General features: G+C 36.5%; 3 protein-coding genes across 6 annotated transcripts in view; 2 read left to right on the plus strand and 1 right to left on the minus strand.

Annotated features, from left to right (window-relative positions):
• Positions 1-7,271, minus strand: part of LOC110458366 (kinesin-like protein KIF28P) — a 51,626-nt gene extending 44,355 nt beyond the window's left edge. For all 4 annotated transcript variants that reach the window (XM_021510034.1, XM_021510033.1, XM_021510031.1 and 1 more), the window contains exons 1-2: positions 7,203-7,271; positions 4,796-4,990 (exon numbers count right to left, since the gene is read on the minus strand). In XM_021510034.1, coding sequence (XP_021365709.1) covers positions 4,796-4,990; positions 7,203-7,244 — 237 coding nt within the window. In that variant the 5' untranslated portion in view covers positions 7,245-7,271. The remainder of the gene's footprint in view (positions 1-4,795; positions 4,991-7,202) is intronic.
• A 1,411-nt stretch (positions 7,272-8,682) lies between these two features.
• Positions 8,683-11,016, plus strand: LOC110458353. The gene is made up of 5 exons (XM_021510011.1): positions 8,683-8,821; positions 8,962-9,058; positions 9,415-9,550; positions 10,016-10,308; positions 10,569-11,016. Exons 1-4 carry the CDS (start codon positions 8,739-8,741, stop codon positions 10,306-10,308), a joined length of 609 nt encoding a protein of 202 aa, XP_021365686.1. The 5' UTR covers positions 8,683-8,738; the 3' UTR covers positions 10,569-11,016.
• A 4,820-nt stretch (positions 11,017-15,836) lies between these two features.
• Positions 15,837-21,119, plus strand: LOC110458385 (diamine acetyltransferase 2-like). The gene is made up of 5 exons (XM_021510055.1): positions 15,837-16,118; positions 16,829-16,880; positions 17,543-17,614; positions 19,819-19,973; positions 20,512-21,119. Exons 1-5 carry the CDS (start codon positions 16,053-16,055, stop codon positions 20,680-20,682), a joined length of 516 nt encoding a protein of 171 aa, XP_021365730.1. The 5' UTR covers positions 15,837-16,052; the 3' UTR covers positions 20,683-21,119.
• Positions 21,120-21,552: the final 433 nt, after the last annotated feature.

Raw genomic sequence — 21,552 nt, forward strand, 5'->3', positions numbered from 1 at the left:
TTTTGTCCAATGTTAATTTCGCCCTTCACATTAACTCATTCACCCCTGAAAACAAATTTGAACTCTACCAATTCAAAGGTTGGAATAGTTCATTATGAAATTTCAGGGGTGAATGAGTTAAATAACTATGTTATTATGCTGTTGACTTATATTCACTGCAATGATAAATTTGCCCTCAAAATGGAGGGGGGAAAAGGTAAAAGTTAAACTGCGGCAAAAATTTCCCAGTATACACAGATTATATACTTTTTCAAGACAACAGTTACCAGCACTTGTAATCTACTTTCTTTACTCTTTCCATTGAGTGCCAATGGTGATATCATATATATAGGATCTTACATGAGTTTCCATTCCATATGAAATTTATGTAATGAGTCTAAGAATTTTTCAATTTAGCAAACCTCTGGCGAGCTAAAATGAAAAACAAGTTTCATAAATTTCATATGAAATGAAAACAAGTGTGAGATTCTTGTTATCACATAATCAAAATTTGTGGCATTTATTCGTGTAAAACGACAATTTTCATGCAATCTTGAAATGTAAAAACCCACCATTTTGACACCAGTGCAAAAGTCTGTGATGTCATGTACTTGTCCAAGACGTGATGTCACAATTGAAACAATTGAAACTTACAAGCAATCACAGGGCTGATAGGTCATATTACATGGGTTAATACGCAAATAAATATAGCATGGGTATATATATATTCACTGGATAACACAGTACATTATGTGATAAATTTTACTGTTTCCCGGAACTGTCACAATATAATTTAACCTAGCTTAGAATTTTTTGACAAATGTAAAAATCAATGTACTGAATCAAAATGAAGAGCCTAAAACTGAACAGGAATTAAAATGATAGAGCTTCATCAGAAAATTTATATCAACAACTTTAAATTTGATAGCCTAGTTTATAATCACAATGTCAAAGAAATATTATTATTCAAAGGTCTTATGTAGAGATATTGATTTGAGACAATAACAAATTTGGCCCACATGACCTAAAATAGGTTGTCAATGATCATTTAGGGTTCTTGAGAGAAGTGTTTAACACATCTGACCCTTTTAAATTTGAAAGATAGTCAGGGTAATTTCTTCGAACAAAGTTGATGGACCTTCCTTCAACCCAGGAAGCCATATGTCAAATATCATGACTCAAGGTTTTATGGTTTTTAGAAGAAGTTGTTGGAAGAAAAAGTTGACAATGGCCACCAAGCCAAGTGTTCTACAATTTAGCATTCATGTAAGCTCACAGGCACCTGAACTCTGGAATATTCTGTATACTATTAGCTATCCTGATGGGCAGGAATTTTTTAGTGTTCCAGTCAGACACAAATTTTAAAATTGAATAAACTTGAATATCAGAACAATTTAACAAAAAGAAAATTCAAAGACTTTGAAAATCTGAGTGAACAACATGCTTGGCAGACAGAGCTTTCAAACTCACAGAATGTCGTGATATTTACCCTATGGTTCTAAATATAACTTTCTCATTAATAATGTATACATGTATAACCGTTCTGAATAATCAAACACACTTCGACAGCACAGCATGAGTTGTCCTTAAACGGTACAGCGATTACAAAGTTATTGGTGTGAGAAATCTGTCAATAACATGGTTCATCAACCAGGTTTTAACTCATTCACCCCTGAAGATTCATAATGAACTATTCCAACCTTTGAACTGGAAGAGTTCAAATGTGTCTTCAGGGGTCAATGTCAATTTCCTAAAAGTGAACTCGGATAGTATTGAAAATATTTACCATTTCTTGTAATTCTCTACCAATAAAAGTTTCATGAATATCACTTGGTTTCCTGTTTATCTCGGTACACAATAAATCATATATAAAAATTATTCAAATTTAAATACACATTTATTACAATTTAAATAAGACAAAAATTAAATAAACATAAACCATGCAGGCAAATCATGGGAACCCATCTTTAACTAAAAAGAAACATTTATGTAATTCAATAAATATCATAACTATGTGTACCGTATTTGCCATAACTAAAGTGCCTGATCGATTTGCTGAAGTGAATTGCTTTAGATAAAAAACACAGGTTGTGGCAGTAAGTAAAATGCTGTTTTTTAACAGTATTTCATTCAATAATCAGGCAATGTTATTTTATACATGCAGTTTGCGAGGGATCGGAAAACACGCTTGGAACTTATATTAATTCCTCTCCTAGATGCTGTTTATCAGACACAACTGAATGATACATCCAAAATTGTTTTTTTCTAAAATGCCAGAAAACACTCTTAATTGATTGTGAGCCTGTAGCTCTAGGTGTCGGGGATAAAAAGAAGAATCCTACATTTTGGTAACATTTATATATATGCCACAGTTCCTACTCACAAACTGGCAAGTAGCCAAAATATGGATATAAATACATTAATTACGAACTGTACAATTTGCCTGACCTATTACTTACAGTGCTACCAGACTTAAAATGTATATCCTTGTATGGGAAGCCTACCAGGTCACATATGTGATTCTTAATTACAGTTAAGCTGGCCTCATCAAACCGGATTATAAAGGTAACATTACAGGCGTTGTACACAGAAATGTACAAATTAACTGACGTTCACCTCAAAGGTTTGAATATACATGTATATAAAGTTCATTAAGAAATTTCAGGGGTGAATGAGTAAATCAATTATAATGCATATATAAATATATATCAGACCTACTTGTATCACCTGTACTTGATCAATGTTTAATGAAAAGCTCAATTACTCAAACCTGAGAAGCCAATTAAGTGGCCAATTTATTTATTTGTTTATTGTATATGGGGCCAATATTGTCACATTAAAATAGAGGTTTTTAAAAATAGGATCGCTGTTTAGGAGTCCAGTCCCAATACAGATAAAACACTGGTCTCATCCCTGAAGACACATTTGAACTATTCCAATTCAATGGTTGGAATAGGTCATTATGAAATTTCAGGGGTGAATGAGTTAAGAGTCCATCCAGGGGGAAACCAAAAAAGTGGTCCTTTATCACAAATGGCCTCTTAATACAGGTTTAATTTACAAAGAAATCACTACAATGGGGGATATGAAAGGTGGTCTCTTAATACAGGTGGTCTCTTAACACAGGTGGTCTCTTATTAGACACAATAGCAATTTTTTCGTATCTACAGTAACCTCCACTTTGTTTTGTTTTAAGTACATGTACAACTGTAATGCACTATATCAGTGCACTTTCATTAACCAGGAAATCCACCTATAGTTAGATTGGCAGTATAACAATTTGAGGCCCTGTGTTTGAATCCTGCACTGGTCCTGCTGAATTTTTATACTAAGAACTCTGTTGGAGATTTATATTCTAATTTTTTATATTTTTTTTGTCATACAATCCTGACAGGTATAGTTACTTTTCAGAAGTGATTTATTGATGCCATGTATAGTCACACTGGAAAATAACAGTTTCCGATGTATACATGTAGTTCACATAGTTATACAGTTTTTGGCAGTGGTACGGGGATCCTTAAAGAAAATAACAGTTTCTGTTGTATAGTTATACAGTTTTTGGCAGTGGCACGGGGATCCTTAAAGAACAGTTTCTGTTGTAAGTTATACAGGTTTTGCAGTGGTACGGGGATCCTTAAAGTAACTGTAATGCACTTAACAGTATCAATATCCAAGGACTCCTTGTCTATTGAGTGGAATTCACTTTCAGATTTCAAACATTTTATTTCACTCATGATCAGCCACACATTTGTAACATATCTGACGATAGACCATGTACTGTGGATCTTTAACTCATCGACCCCTGGAGACACATTTTAGCTCTTCCACTTCAAAGGTTGGAATGGTTCATTATAAAATTTCAGGGGTGAATGTCAGAGTTAAAAGGTCTAGTCTAGTGATAAGCGTTATATTGCTGTATGTCGTCCTTATAGATATGGCCAGTTGGCCACATACCTCCTACAAAGGTTATTTTCAGGGAGATAACAAAAGGAATTTAATCAAAAGCATCTTAAAAATTGTCCATGCCATAAATTGAAATTTTATATGATGTGTACACTTTGAACTTTCAGGAGTATTCCCTTTAAAAGATCCATTAGACTACCTGTACCTGTTCAGTGTTGGACTGTAAACTGAACTTAATTAAATCCAACAAAAGTTTAAATATAACAGTTTAGAAATGGAGTCCATGGCTTAATATTAAGAATTAGGGAAAAAATGCATCTACAAACCAAATTGTGAATTTTCAGAATTATAGCAATTTTGTAATGATAATGATACATCATTATTCATGAAAAAATATTTCATCTCTACATTGCTGTTACATTGCCATCTGAATGCAAGTTGAGAAATACAAAACAAAACCATTTTTGTTTTGAGATTGGGAAATTTTAAAGAGATGCTTGGAAATAATAGCAACATTTTCCATTGGAGAAGCTCTGTATCTGATCAATTCTCAAGCCAATGATGATGTCAAATTTCAGCTCCAACATTTCTATCACTCCAGAAAAAGCCCTACATCTGATCAATTCTCAACCGAACCACGATGTTTTGATTTCTATTTGTCTATAACCTCTCATCCAGCTCTAACTGACAAAAATTCCAGGAAAAAATGGAAATATTCAGGTTTAAATAATAAGACTATATCATAATGCCAGGAAATAATGCAGGGTTGACACCAAAAACACTGGGTCCGTCGTCGAATGCCTTGAAACAAACATATATTCATTTGGGCCTAAATAGTATAGCAAAAAATACATCACTTTTGAAAACTGTTTTACCTGTAATTAATGTATCTAGGTGAAATAAAACAACTTACCTGATCTGCATATTTAGATCCAGTGGGTTCCAAATAGCCATCGCTATTTTCTTTGAACTCATCGTGGGACCAGTAGGAGAAGTCAAAAGCAAAAGGTCTGGGATCAGTGGACATGTTTTCCGGATCCTGGATCGTCGTCGTCTTCCCCGACATACCAATGATAACTTTGGCATTTCTGGCAATCTCTCTTGAGTTGTATGTATAGTCAAGGAACAAACATCGGAAGGAGGGTGGAGGTTAAAATTTATAATGTCAAAAAATGTTGTGTAAAAATACACTTTTATAATTATTTTTTAATGTATATTTAATAATAAATCTTTTTAAAAATACAATCTATACAAATTAATCATGCAAAATTCTTGTTCTGCAGTTTTCGCATAAATCCATCCACTTTTCTTTTACTTATGCTGCCTATAATTCTTTTAAATAAATTATAAAAGATCTTAACAAATTATGCATACATTTATTTATATATTGCAGACAGACTGGGCGAACTTATGACCAGTGACAGGTAACTGTTGGTTAGAGTGTCGGTCTGAAGTTCGGAGGTCCTGGGGTGGACTCCTGATCAAACCAATTGCATTTTTTCTCCTTTTACAAATATATCAACACCCACATGTGCTTCTTAATTCATTTCAAATCATTGCATCCGACAAACCGTGTAGGTCCATGGAAATTAATCCCACTGCATGTTTAATATCATATGAGGTGATTTATGTGCAGTGGCCGTCGGGGCCCCTACATAATAATTAGATTGGTCCGGGTGATGCAGTGGCTAGCGCACTCGCCTTTCACCAAAGGCGGCCAGGGTTCCTTTCCCTGATTGGACGTGAAAAGGTATATGGGCTGGGTCACCTGCCCGCCCACGTGGGTTTTCTTTGGGTACTCTGGTTTCCTCCCACAGTAAGACCCCAATAAGGCCAACAAGAGTGATTGATATAAGTTAAAATAATTTGTTTCATAGTTGTTGTAGATTAAATAAAGTTTATATATTTAATTTGATTAATAAGAGGATAGGTTGGGGGGATGGGGGTATTTGTCTTCGGAAAGGGGCAATTACAATATGAATATTTGGGATATATATTCTCTCTCTCCCCTACTCTTTATTTTCGTTGGTGTCTCTCTCCCTAGGCACCCATCTTCGTTTTACCTTATCAAACCAAATATAAACAATCAAACAGACAAAACAATGCATAAGTCAGAAAAAGGAAAAAGAGGGGGGAAAAGTAGCTATATTTGTGTTAAGCAACATTCAAAGTTCACCTTAATGAATATGTGAAGAAATTGGATGGTCAGTGGCACAGTGCATTGGCACACTTGCCTTTTACCAAGGAAACTTGGTTGATTATAAGGCACATCGGTTGATGTTAAGAGTGTCCTTCCAGAGTTATCAAGGTACAGGTTCAAATCCTGGTCTGGTCATAACATTTTCCATATATATACATGTACATGTATTTACTTTCTTCCGAACTAAATTGCCCACATAAGGTAATATAGGGTATTGCGTGCCTTTTGGAAAGAAATCATTGTTAAGGATCTTCTGCACATGTAGATCGAGGGAGCTGGAATATATACAAGGATAATCCTGGAGGGGGCTACGGGGCCATAGACCCCTCCATGTTCTAATTTTCTTCAAATTTTACATAGAATGGCCCCTCCTAATTTTGTTATTGACTAAAAATTGCTGAAAATTGTCCATTTCTCTCAAATTCCAGGATTTTCCCCGATATATATATATGCATTCTTTGTATATATGTGACAGAACCTGACAGAGACTAGTCATTAGCGATGCAGGTTCATAACTGTAGCTTAGTTGGTCAGAGCTTCCGTATTGACTTAAATTACATTCTCCATAAATATACATCACATGTTTGATGCATTGTCAAAATAAAACGCTCTGACCCTCGTATACATTTTGATAGCTCGCTTGCATGGGTAGGATCTCCTTAATTTATCAACTTGTTGGTCTGCACAAAAGTAAAATTGAAGTCAGGAAGTTTTGGGCTATACAAATGAAATTAGGAACATATATATCTATTTGTAAATAGGCATATACTTATACTGAAAATAAACATGTACATGTAGGTCTGTAAAATACATTAAAATCTCAAGAGCTAATAATTTAAATGAAACTCAATACTAAAAACCATTACTTGCGCTGTTGTTTACATAAACAATTAGTGGCATGCGAGGTAAGTGTATGTATATGTATGATTGTGTAGCACGCGCCACTATTGACAATGACAGCTTAGCGTACCTAGATACGAACGAGTATCGTGTCATGACTGGCCATGACACTTGTTTATACGCCGTAAAATACCTTGTCGGAGTAAACACAGCCTCTGAATCTCCTTTTTGTATCCAACTGACAAACGACACATCATGTTAACGGGCAACAAAAGGATATGAAGGGGCGAACCCGCACCGCTACTTTCACACTTTCAGCCATTTTTCACGTTCTTCTATTAATTGGCTGTTTCTTTAACCTCCCTTTTCAAACGGTAAGCGAAAATAATATCGACAGTCTCAATGTCATGACATTTTTTCGTGAAAATAATCACAATATTTTAAAATGAATTTATGAATGTTTCAGCCTGCTGATATTACTTTTTATATGTTAAACACAAACGAAATCATACATGAGGGAGAAAGCCAGTAATATAGAAGAGCACATTAGTTACTTCCGTAAACAAAAGATCGACAACTGTGTTAACTTCCGATCTTAATAAAGCGCGGGAATTTTGAATGCAGTCAATCCTTTGATCAATCCGCCGCGCAGGAGTGACTTTTTTTTATACCAATTAAAAAATATAAATTCCAAAACTTTCAAAGACAATGAAGCACCCTTCTAAGATAATGAAGCACCCTTCTAAGATAATGAAGCACCCTTCTAAGACACTTCATCAGGTGACTTATAACCAACGTTTACATGACAGATTGGCGTGTATATTCTTTTCATTAGAATTGTTTTTAATATACATAATTTATTATTTGTAAGGGTGTTGCCCTTGTTCAATAAAAGAAAGCAAACAGTTAAATTATAATTGATATTTATGACAAAATAAATTAATATTTAATTGCCAAAATGATCGCCTAAACTACATGTACAAATAAAGTTCAAACTCCAGTTCTTTATTTTTTTACAGACATAAAATATAAATACTCTACGTTATGAAATATAACTCGGAAACTCAGAAAACTATTCTACGCCTCACTCGATCTGTTTGTCAATGGAAATAATGTCCGATAAATTCTTGCTTTTCTACACTCGGCAGTGCTTGAAACAGTTTACTGTTACACCTTCAAAAAAACAAATCTTCGCCTCGCTTCGCTCGGCAGTGAAAGTATAATTGTCCCACTCTTACAAAGAAAGAAGTTCTAGATTTTTGTTGGCAGAAATTAGTATACATGAAGAACCGCCATTATAATTCTAATATATTAGTACCAGATCAGTGCAAAAATCTGTCTTTTTCTGAGTTTAAAATGTTTGGCAACACGTAATATTAATTCCTGGGTATAAAATGACATAACTGAAAGTTATCTCTTGCACTTGAAGTATAAATAAACAACGTTCTGGGCAACGGGGTCTGACTTTTAGTCTGTTATTCATGTAGAAAGCTTGTCCTAACAAAATTGCTCACTGTCGCTATAGTGTCATTATAAAACCGAGTTTGACACCTTAATCATGTAAGAGAATCGTTCATTATCACACTAGTCCTGGGTTCGATTCACAGAAGAAGTTTTTGTAGCAAACAGTGTTTTTACAGTTTCCGACACCCATACAGTGAAAAGACAATTGCATAACGTAACTATATGGACAAAATAGAGAAGTCATTTGTGACGTCACATACTAGTTGCCTAGCTGCTTAGCAACCGTCAAAGGCGGAGATGATCAGTCTCTCCCCTCGTGTTTACGTTTTATATTAAGTCTTAGATTACCATAATGACTATCAGGTCATTCTTGCTATTTGTGGTATTGTTAAGCGCAATGCTGCAAGGTCCTGCTCAATACCTGGACCTTACATGGTAAAACGTTTGGCCTACACTTTACATATTACATGTACATATGTTTGGCGTTATTTCTAAATAACGTGTACAAGTTAAATCAAATGTCTCTATCCAATGTTTGCAAATGTTTAATAATAACTTTGTGGTTTTCTTTTAAGCGTGGAGCCGGAACCTGGATATGGCCGAAGAGTGTTTCATTATTTCACCGCAACTGAAATTGAGAAAGTATGTCCTACTTCTGCCGATCTGACATGGGTAAGGACTCATATATTAGTATAATTGTCTGTTCCTTTACACAGTTGAAGATTTTAACTTAATATTTAGTACCGTGTTATAATAAAATAAACTTTGCTGCACATAACACATGTGGGCCTCAAATCCCATATGTATTTCTTCCACTGGAGATGGATTTACATAAGTTGTAAAACTTGTTTCCAAATCCATTTTCAATAATAGTGTACTGTTTTCCATCATACCGTAAATGAAGAAAGAAAAAAAAAAGAAATACAATTAACCCTAACCCTAACTTTCTTGAATTGACGAATGTGGATCATCAGCTGTTTTAATTAAGTACAAAACCCTGGAAATAATCATACTTTAATATATTTCAGCGAATTGGAAAGGAGATATTCTGCACTCTTCTCTGTGTGCTTCTGATGCTTTTGTTGGACTATGTGCCGTCGATTGCAAATGGCGCCAAAGTAAGATGGCCAGCCATGGTTTCATTAGTCCGCGAATGGATCAATCGTAAGTAACATAGAGCTCGAGGATTGCAAAACTGTATGATGTTACAGTATCGGATTTCTGTATGGAATAAGAACTTCATTCATTTCAGCTATTTGTTTTTTTATTTTAGTGTTAAACACATCATCATCTTAAAACAGTATCAAGGCACGTGAAAACAAAAGATGCTCCTCCCCGTTATTGAATATCCAATACATTCGGTACAATTTTAATATATGAGCTTTTGAGCTTTCCTTTTGGATGAACTAAGGAATCGGACGTTGTTTTCGTGATACCGTTTTCTAAATCACTTAAACAGGTCCTGCCCCGTCGTAAAATACATATTTGTGCTTGGTAAGATCAGTTCCCCTTTTGTAATATACATATGTGTGCTTGAACAGGTCCTGCCCTCTGTCGTTGCATACCTATTGGTGCTTGAACAGTCCAACCCATGTTGTAACATACGTGTACATTTTTGTGCTTATACAGGTCCTTCCCGCTGTCGTCACTGCGGTACTGCCCCATGTCAGGTCAAATGGAAATGCTTATGGAAGACCAAAGGATTTCGTAAGAGGGACAGCGCCAATTTTGTGGAGCGGTCAAAGGCCATGATGGTATTCAACTATGGACTATCGATATCAGTGGAACTGACTAAAGAGCTGCCACTGGATGACCTGTTCTTGGAGAGGTGGTTCTGCCAGCGATTTGAGGAGGAGCACATGGTGTTGTTCCCACAGTGTATCCAGCGCCATATCAACTACTGGTACCCCGTCCCTCGCTAGGTAGGTAGTTTGTTCGTAAGTTTCTTAAAGCCTATTGTCTCCTGAAAAATAACACGTTTGGAAAGATATCGGGGATTAAAGGAGCAATGCATTTTATCAGAATATGTAAACTGTTCTCTTTTTGGTATTGTTTCGAACATGTAACAATTTTGACCGGTACATCTTCACCAGTGGAAAAAAATGTCTTATCTAATAAAAGTTAAATAATGACTTCAAAATGATTGAAATGTTGCAAAATAATTCGTTAATTTTCTTTTCAGATTCATGGCACCAATCATCAGGAAGAACATCGATGAGATGAAAGTCGATTATGGAATGGACAGTGTTGACTTTGTGTGATAAAGTCTTATCGGTTTCACTGATTCGATGTACATGTATATAATGAAATATTAACTGCTAGTAGTCATATACATGTAGATGGAGTCAATGCTGGCTGTATTTAACTTGTCAGTTATTACTATGTAGAATTTTTAACTGTTTTAATGGTCAATTATTTACAGAGCCTATGCTGGTCAAATTTACCAATTTATAACCTAGTTTACCCTGCATTGGCCAGTACTGGTCCGATGTTTTTGTTCTGGACAGTTCATATATGGGTCAATATAGTAAGTCTGTGTACTATTATTGCTACACTGTATACAAAAGTTTGGCTATTTTTGTAATGGACAGTTGTGTGTTTGGAGATTTTATTTGTGATAAAAAAAAACACGAGAGAAATTAAATATATTATTTATTATTTTCATGTCCTATCGTTTTGCTAATCCTCGACTCATCTTACGTTGTAGACTTAGGTCAGAAACTCTTACAGCGATATAACACAGGCAATGGGAATGGTCTTATTCGACACACATGGCGCAATAAGGTCTGATGAGCCTGTCTGATCCGACACCCTGTGGGACAACACGTTTGTCAGATTAACTTGTCTAAAACGACACACTGTGGGACACATCATGTTTGTCAGATTAACCTGGCTAAAACGACACACTGTGGGACACAACATGTTTGTCAGATTAACCTGTCTAAAACGACACACTGTGGGACACAACACGTTTGTCAGGTTAACCTGTCTAAAACGACACACTGTGGTACACAACACTTTTGTCAGATTAACCTGTCTAAAACGACACACTGTGGGAAACATAACGTTTGTCACATTAGCCTGTCTAAAACCACACACTGTGGGACACAACACTTTTGTCAGATTAACCTCTCTAAAACGACACACTGTGGGACACAACACGTTTGTCGGATTAACTTGTCTAAAACGACACACTCTGGGACCCAACACGTTTGTCAGATTAACCTGTCTAAAACGACACACTATGGGACACAACACGTTTGTCAGATTAACCTGTCTAAAACGACCCACTCTGGGACACAACATGTTTGTCAGATTAACCTGTCTAAAACGACACACTGTGGGACACATCATGTTTGTCAGATTAACCTGTCTAAAACGACCCACTCTGGGACACAACATGTTTGTCAGATTAACCTGTCTAAAACGACCCACTCTGGGACACAACATGTTTGTCAGATTAACCTGTCTAAAACGACACACTGCGGCTGTAATATTAGTTTAGTTTTATTCTCTCTCTCGTGCATTAAATAATTAAAAAGACGAGGAGAAAATGTTATGAATAATTAAATCGATAGCACAGTTTGTTATGTTTGCAAAACGAAATATTTCCTCTTTCACCCTTATAAATAAAACAAAATTCCTACAGGAAAACTGTATTTACAGATACAAAACGAGGACGGGGTTTTGACAACGAAACAACAAAACACACTGATGAGACTTATCAAGAACATGACACTCGTATCGCACGTGGAAACGGATTGAGCATGAGAACGGTTTCATAAATACGGGCCTTGGAACAGCTTAACGTCAACAAATTGTTTGCTTCTAGTGGTTGTCTCATGCTATTCGAGGCGGAAGGAGAAGCTTCGGAATGACGCTAATCCAATTTTATTCATAGCGCTATGAACGCAATTTCTTATGGTAATGCTCATAGAGGTACTTGCAGTGGAAACTTAACATGTAGCCGTGCCAAGGTCAACAGGACGGTGTAGTGAGTGTCCGTTTATTGTGTACCAGACCTCTGCAGCCTGGTTTGGTCAAAACTGATTTAAACTGTCGGTGTATCACCAATATACACAAATTGCACTAACGCGCACCATAGAATATGTTCGTTGCCAACTGCGTTCATACTACCGTATACGCCGTCAAAATGCAGTCAATTCTTAAGTAAACTGTATAACTGTGATCTGAAACGATTTTTTTGCACTTGGCCGCCTCTGAAACGATGAAAATTGCGTCCGCTTCACAATAACGTGACGTCACATTGATTGTTCCTTTTCGATTGTGACGTCATTTCCGTAGTGATACTACACACGTTACATAAACATAATTTATCATATGAATACCGGTACCGTGTAATGCATTGTCATAAAGCCATCAAATAAATAATGTTTATGTAACGGTATAACGAATATCATTCGACATCCGATACCGAAAGCTTAGTTGTATGCACAAGCCGTAAATATCCATTATGTAACTTGGTAAACAAATTTCATACTCCGATTTATAGTCAAAAGCAACAGTAAGTGAAACCAGAAAAGCACAAATCCAATTAGAAATCTGAAATGATATCACCTTACGTGTGGCTACGTACGCAATATAAAACATTTCATAATAGAGGCATACACAACGGTCAACTGCCATGCATACTATTATCAGCATAGCTGCAATGTTTGATCCAAAAGGAAGTGCCATTTGACACCGGGCTCGTGACTGAAGGGTTACGGGTTCGAGTCACGGCACGGTACTGTGTTGTATCTTTGAGCAAAATACTTAACTCTACTCAGCTGTAAATGAGTACATGGTTGGGCAGTACTTGAATTGTCGAATGCTAGCTGTAAGCGCCGAAATGGCAGCACCGTCTGTATGGCTGGTTGCAAAGCTCTAAAACCACGGATCCGCTTTGAGATGACCTACGTGTTGCACCATTTGTGCCTGATTGCCACAAAACAATAGCTCAACGATTTCATAAATTGCAACGGCACGACCACGCCGCGTAATGAGTTTATTACAAACAAACAAAAAACACATTGCATCCTTAATATACATACTCAAATCAAATCCTATCAGATTCAATGTACATCAACATCAATAGCATTACTTAGCTATACTTATCATAATCGCGTATCAGTCTCGTTAAAGTGATACAAAGAGGAAATATCCTCAAAAATTTGGAAAATCTGTGTGAACGTTTCGACGTGTTCGCTCTGAATGACCACCTTACACACCCACACGTGCGACGCAAGCACGGACTCTGCATGCTGCCTCATGTGGCACGCATACGACAGGAGAAAGCAATTTCAGTCTAATTCGTTCCTCAAACGAATGAAATTATATTTATTGTTATTATAGTTACTGAAATACGATTTGGTAAGAAAAACAATGTGTTCTGTATATGGTCGACGTCATAACCACCAGGGAAATATATTCTTTTCATCTCAAGTGATAATTGTCTGACGGGGAAGACGTCTTGGAATTCTCTCTGCTGCTATACATATCATTATTTGTAGTAGTACAGTCTTTTTGATGTTTTAATGCAAACATCATCTTTCCATAGTAACTGTTAATTTCAAAGTAATTTTATATAGAAAAACATCGCTTCCATTGTCGACGATAAGGCTGAATGCCGTTCTTTACATGACAAGCCCTCCGAAAACGTCAACTACATCAAAAGTCCTAATACCTTTCTGTATATTTCCGTCTTTTGAGCATTTTTTGCCATCTAATTTGTTGACCGTTGTGATATTTCCTCCTGCATCGATTTCATCCAATACTCCTTTGCATTCCTTTCCCTCTGTGAATCTGTGACCGCAAACAATATTATAGAAATTAATTACATGTATATATATATAACAAGGTAAAGTATTGCAAGTCAATCCATAGTTCCCCGTCAGTAATAATTTCTGTATTAAACAAACAGTAAACTTATGTCAGAATGTACCTACTGTAAGGAAAGTATCCTGATACATACTTCTTGCGCTCCACCATTCCAAGATGTCCTTGTACACAAAATCGGATTACTACCCCGGACAAACTTTTTCAAAAGTAAAGGTCAAAGGTCAAGGGATAGGTCACAATGACCCAATTATTTCAATCTCCACTCCGTCATCACTAGATGTCATTGTACACCAAATCTGCTAATTAGAGGTGAAAAAGTATAGAAGATATGTCTCGGTCAAACATTTTCAAAGGTGAAGGTCAAAGGTCAAATCTTAGGTAACATGGACCTTCTTTTTGCACTCTGCTATCTGCCATCCCTAGATGTCATTGTACACCAAATCTGGAAACTCGAAGTGAAAAAGTATAGAATATATGCACCGGACACACATTATCCAAGGTGAAGTTCAAAGGTTAAGTCTTAGGTAACAGTTACCTAATTCTTGCACTCTACACTCCGTCACCACAAGATGTCCTTATAAACCACATCTGGTTACTCCAGGTGCAATAGTATAGAAGATATGCCCCGGACAAACCTTTTTCAAAAGTTAAAGTCAAAGGTCAATACATAGGTCGCAGTGAGGTTATAATGGCCTTCTTCTTGCACTCTGCACTTCGCCATTCAAAGATGTCCTTGCACACCAAATCTGGTTACTCCAGATGAAATAGTATAGAAGATATGTCCCGGACAAACTTCTCGGACGGACGGGCGGACGGACGGACAACGCAGCCCATACCAATATACGCCCTGTCGGACGACGGGCGTAGGCGGCGTCATCATAACGTTTCACTTTTATGATGTCTTGTGGCGCTTAATTTATAGGCCGCAACTTTACTCATAAAAAATGATATCTAAAACATTTTAATCCTAAAATATGTTAAATAAACTTTCGGTCATCCAAGAGATGAGCCATGTTCCGCCAATACCTTGTTGTGTTATTTTCTCTGAGTAAACAGAGGTTGCTGTCCTGTAAGGAGGTGTGAGGGTTTATAACTATAGAAGTGCAGTGTAAAAAAAAATGTATCCTATAGCATATTCAGCTTATACAAGAAATGTAAGATCTTAAATTGGTTATTTGATAGAAACTAAGTTCTTCTAGGAGAACGTTTTTGGAGCCGTTTGACCATTTAAGTTAAAACCTACCTATTATTTCTTTATGAGTAGTCTTCTGATATAAAATGCAGTCTCTTCTCCTGGCCACAAACACATACATATGTTGACATTAAAAAGACACTGTAATACTCATAGGATGAATATCAAAATCAGCAACAAACTGCAAAAACGTGATACCTTTGAGCATTTGATCAGAAGAGTTAGAAGAGGCAAGCTATAAATTTGGGACTAGACAAATTAGACCAAACAAGACCATGTTTTATAGTATACCCTTAACACGTCGTATCGTCAAGTGTGACTGCCATCATCTCGATAGAGACTTAGGGTATCGGTAATATAAGGGAGGGTTTATTGTATACAGACCTGTACAAGTGTAGACGTGCCCCCCCCGTCTCTAGAATATGATATAGATATACAATTATTATGAACAGAAAAATGATCACTTGGGCGTCTGATCCTATAAGTTCTAAACTATGGGGAGATAAGCTAGTAGTAAAATGCAGTTGAGAAATTCTGGGTCAGGTACAGTGTACATGTACTGATATACCCTCTAAGTAGGTCAAGCTGATCGGAAAGGACAGGACATAATTTTATCTACAATCAACATTTAGAATGGCGGACTACAACATGAGACCAGCTGTAGAGGGTGATTGTGAGGAGATCCTCCGGCTGATACAGGTACGTTAATTAGTAACTAGCTACGGACTGTAGACACGTGCTTGCTTTATATCAGGGCAACTCCGTTAGGTACACGGTGACTACACAAAAACATGACCTTTTATTTAAGGACCGGGGTAAATAGCGACACATATACATGCATACATTGTATGTCCCTCTCTGCACAGAGCAAAAAGTGGGCGTAACTTACCACTGGCACCGATGATGTATTAAGTGTTGTATGTCTCTTTAAAATAAATTATTGAACCACAAATAATTCATATTCATTCTGTGGTCTTTAAAATGTGGTTAGATTTTCCCGTCTAATGCCAAATTATGTACCATCAGATGCCTTGCGTTGACGATCTGTATTAAACCAGTATATATACCGTCGTATAGAGTAGGTTCATTGTATCAAAAGTATACGGAAACGTATGCTGAGATACAAAAGACATGTTAACTACCATGGAATAGAAAGAAAAAAATACCACTAAATGATATACAGTAAAGTTTAGATCTAATGCCCCTCGTTTAATTTTCCAACTCGTTTACTGCCAACATATTTCAAAGTCCCTTTTTCTCGTTTTCTTAAGAATTCTTTATTACATCAATGTATTGCAACCCCACCCCACCCCTTATAACGATAAATGGTGGTAGTATAACAAGGTTTTTTAGCGTAAACCATTTGTGAATTTTTAGCAAAAATTATAAAAATGTATCGTCTGTTGCAGGAATTAGCTGTCTACGAAAATATGCCGGAGCAAGTGAAGATGACTATTGAAAGTATGCTTACTGTTTTTGCCTGATTGTGTGAGATGCCGAGGAGCACTTAAGTACCTCTCTACTACTTTATTTTTGCAATAAAACCCCTTAAAAATTAAATTATTTTTCATAGAATAGAAAGTCTTAAATGTTGTCAACAAATCACAACACGAATACGACGTACGGTCTGGCGTCAATGATACAGATAAAGTTGTTACACAGAAGTGATGACGATGACGATGGAAGCATGTGTGTGACACATGTTTTTGTTTTTATTGTGTGGTTTTTATCAAAACAATGAACGCGCGAATGGTGATAGCACCAGTAGGGTTCCTGTCGATCGAGACTGATCCCCATCTCTAGAGTGTCTGATCCCATGTTCTCATACTAAGGGGAAATAAGCTATAAAGTAAAATGAGGGTGAACGGGTGGCGCAGTGGATAGCACACTTGCCTTTCACCAAGGCGGCCGGGGTTCGATCGGACTTGAAAAGGTATGGGTCACCTGCCCGACTACGTGGGTTTTCTCCAGGTACTCTGGTTTCCTACCACAGTAAGACACCCCCCCTCCCCGCGCGCTAACCCCCGGGCCAACAAGAGTTATTGGCATAAGTTGTAAACACTGGTTTCATGATTGTTGTTGAATAAGTCTGTACATTATCATTTAAACTTTCCCCCTTACAGAGCTGAGAAGAGATGGTTTCGGCGAGCAGAAATTTTTCCATTGTCTTGTTGTTGAGGATACTACTGCGAAAAGTAAGATACCATTAAACTTATTTGTGGCTTTAAAAGGTTATAATATTGTCATTAATGATAGAGTTGGTTATATGATACTTTACTTTGATTGCAAATATGAATTGAAGACTAGGTAGAAAATTAATAGACTGTGTTTTGAAATAAACCCCTGCATGATCCAAATGTATGTCGTCAGAGCCGATTAATGGGAGGTCCTTTGCAACATGGGGGGTTTTCTTCGCTGTTTTCTACTTACAGGACATAAAAGAAACCACAGTTGATCTGCGGTTCCCCTTGCAATAATAATATTTATGAAACCTCCTGTGGAATAGGGGATTGCGGGTTCTACCATGTGCCCTTCAGGAGGACACATACAACGCAAAAAAATAAGCTAATGCTTAAGTTACAACACTTCAAAAACCTACTTCCCTCACTTACACATCTTACATTTTTGCTTAGTTTCTTAGTCATACTAGTCTTGTATAGTCTAGAGCCCGCTGTCAGAATAACATGACAAAGGACTAACCAACGGCATAGCTCATGTATGTCCAGGGAAAGGGAAAGAGAAGGCCTGCTGTATATCATACATGCTGTAGGAGGCGACTGATGTGGGGCCCGATCGGAATATAGCGTATTTTCCTACTTAGAGAATATGGGAGAGACCAGCATTGATCTGCTGCCATTATTACAACACTTCGGATCTTTTTTCTATTCTCTCTGAGCTACTTTTACTTTACGACGGTGTCTCCCTAGGCAACCCTCCTCATTCAATTCTGGCTGTCACCAGGACGTAAAACCATATCAAACAAACAAACAAATAAAGTTTTGAAATATTTTTTTTCTTTTCTGCTAAGCTTTCTTTATTCATGCAGGATAGCACGGTTCAGTAGAAAAGACATTTTTTTTTAATTAATAATTTTATTGTATAAAGAACCAAATGTTGGCTTAATAGTTATCTCCCGTAGAAAAAAAAATCGAAAAGGAAGACATTTATAGCGTGCAAATTACAGCTAATGTCTGTCAGTTTTATAAGTATGTGTATAATTGTTAGGTCCATCATAATACTGAGCATGTGCTATTTTGTAACAATTATTACTAAAGTTACATTATTTAGAATCAATTATTAGTATGACTTACCATTTTGTAACAATGGTTACATTGCTCATAGGCATAAAGTACGGCGGGTTAACACTACATATATACATTATAGGGAAAGAAATCAATGCATATAATACGAGTATTTATTACATACTTACTAATAAATACGTTTTTTTTTTGAATATGCGATACGACACAATTGCTCTAACCCATATCAGCCCTCGCCGTATCACACCCCAAAACCCGTATCAGCCCCCGCCGTATCACACCCCAAAACCCATATCAGCCCGCAAAACCCATATCACACCCCATTCGGAAAAAAAAATCATTTTTCAATATTTCAAAAATGAAAATAAATCATAAGATAGTAGTTTTTATTAGTAAGTATGTAATAAACAGAATAAAACACGCCTTTTTCCATATCACACCCAGTATCAACCCGAGACTGCAATATCAGCCCGCGGGCCGATATGGAAAAAGGCGTGTATTATTCTCTATATAATGTATACGTATGTCGTAGGAACCCTCCCAGAATCAGAAACTTTCTTCTTTGTCCGCTGTTGAGAAAGAAGAACATTGCAATAGTTGGGATATTTGTTTTTTTCAATCTCTAACCCTTTACTAGTTAAAACCAAACACACGGGTCTCTTGGCATACGAACTGTTTGTTTACCCATTTCTACCGCCGATACTTAAGAGTCCCTGTTCCACTGCAGGCAGATCACTAGAGAGTTCCACTGAAGTTTTGTGGTATTTACGTATACCGTAACCAGTAACTGTAGCGTGAGTTGGGCCAGATAGCGCAGTTACATGTAGTTAGAGCGACAGTATAACGTTTTGAAGTTCAGGGTTCGAATCCTACATTTAGTACACATGTATAGCAGCGCTGATATTTTAAACACCTAACGCTGTTGTTGATTTACATTTTGTATCTTTCATCTTACATTTTTTTTTAAATTTAATAGTCCTGTAAGGTATGTTTTTCTTTTTCCGAAATTATGTGTGAAAGCTGTAGTTATGGCGGGAAAACAGTTCTAAAATACAGTTACGGTTTTTCGTAATGGAACAGGGATCCTTAAATGATAATCCTAAAAGCATAATTATCCGAGCTGATAAAAATCGTTGCAGCTCCAGAAGGCAAAGCTTTCCTGTGGGGGTACGCCCTGTACTACTTCACCTACTCCACGTGGGAGGGGCGTGTCATGTACCTCGAGGATTTGTACATGTCACCGACCTACAGGGGGCGTGGCACAGGCACCAAACTTTTTCAAGCAGTAACACAGGTACAATCTGGCTTTTTAATCTTTTTCTGTGATTCATTTGACATTCTGAATATAACTTCAATGCATTCACCCTGTAATTTCATAATGAACTATTCCAACTTTTGAAAAGGAAGAGTTCAAATGTGTTTTTAGGGGTAAATGAGTTGAGTTTTCAACTAGCACTACTGTAGGAGGCTATGTGTTTGCACTATGTGTATATATTCTGTCTTCGCTTTTGTCCAAAATGTATAAATCTCAGGCATACAGTCGATTTCATTTTCTCTTCAATCTGTTAAAAAATTTGGTAAGGAGGTATATATAGAGATTGCGGAACGCCTTTTAATGAATGAAGGTAACTGTGACCTAATTTATTGAAACTATGATTGTTCCACAATCAATTGCCTTGTTATATTGTAGTTGCCGACATTAAACACGACGCTGAACAAGTAAACAAAATAGCATTGCCTGTTTCATTTCTGAAAATTACGTGAATATAATTTGTGAGATTACTTTTTGCATCGATATAATTGTATTGATATCGATTCTCTGTTTGAGTTAGGTTGGTGTAGAAAAGGATTGTCAGAGGATGCAGTGGGTGGTCCTCAACTGGAACAAACCATCTATAGATTTCTACAAGTCACGAGGAGCATGGGACGTCACTGCCAAGGAGAACTGGAATATATTCCGAATGGACCGACCGGAGTTGGAACAGCTATCTAAGGCAAACTAATATACCGGTCTTTAGGTCAAGAACATTTGTAAGCGTTGATCTTGGACGTGCTGGATACGCACACTAGTGCTCGGAACCGTCTATTCAGACAGTTTTCCTATATAATTAATCAATGGAAAATTATCTCTTTATGTAATAAGGTGGCAAAAATATCTAAACATCTCTACGTCATTTTAACTTAAGAACATTTAATTCGTAAACATGAAATAAAAACTTTAGAATTGCTGATAGGACTTTTTTGATCAATAGAAATATTTTATAAATGCCTATATATAATAAAAGATATTATACATTAATGTAACTATCGCTTACAAGATTTTACCGACTGTTTGTACATGTATCTTTTCTATATGAATAGTATCTTATGAATTTCAATGATAACATGACAGAGTTCTTGCTACGTGGTAAATTTATTATTTATATTACAATGCACAGCTGTAAGTTAAGTACTTAATATAATATCATATTATATTTCGAAATGTTTATATCTGGGTTTTTTTCACTTTCATTCAACAATACTTTATTAAAAACTATGTATCACATTTTGTTTACTATATAAACAACATTATTACGATATCGGTAAAACAAACAAACAAACATATGCAGAAGGAGTAACAAGAACACGGATTAAAAAGCTGTACAAGGATGAGCAACAGATGAATTCAAAAGGGGAAAAAGATATTAAAAATATAGAACAAATATCACTCCAGATCCCAATATTTCGGCCTCCTAGCCGCTTCCAGGGCGAAAGACAGATTGATTCAAGTTACTTTCATTTCCCTTGTTTTAAGTCCGTCATTTTCTCTACTCCCGAAAAAAAGCAAGATGGACGTTACTTGAATTTATCGTTGACTAGGAGGCCAGGAGGTG

The sequence above is a fragment of the Mizuhopecten yessoensis genome, unplaced genomic scaffold (assembly GCF_002113885.1).
Source record: "Mizuhopecten yessoensis strain PY_sf001 unplaced genomic scaffold, ASM211388v2 scaffold9561, whole genome shotgun sequence".
In the NCBI taxonomy this organism is placed as follows: domain Eukaryota; kingdom Metazoa; phylum Mollusca; class Bivalvia; order Pectinida; family Pectinidae; genus Mizuhopecten; species Mizuhopecten yessoensis.

Coding starts and splice junctions, on each gene's coding strand:
- LOC110458353 (XM_021510011.1), top strand. CDS start 8,739: ATGACTATCAGGTCATTCTTGCTATTTGTGGTATTGTTAAGCGCAATG. Junction 8,822..8,961: donor CAATACCTGGACCTTACATG/GTAAAACGTTTG, acceptor TTTTCTTTTAAG/CGTGGAGCCGGAACCTGGAT. Junction 9,551..10,015: donor AGTCCGCGAATGGATCAATC/GTAAGTAACATA, acceptor GTGCTTATACAG/GTCCTTCCCGCTGTCGTCAC.
- LOC110458385 (XM_021510055.1), top strand. CDS start 16,053: ATGGCGGACTACAACATGAGACCAGCTGTAGAGGGTGATTGTGAGGAG. Junction 16,119..16,828: donor AGATCCTCCGGCTGATACAG/GTACGTTAATTA, acceptor CGTCTGTTGCAG/GAATTAGCTGTCTACGAAAA. Junction 16,881..17,542: donor AGTGAAGATGACTATTGAAA/GTATGCTTACTG, acceptor TCCCCCTTACAG/AGCTGAGAAGAGATGGTTTC.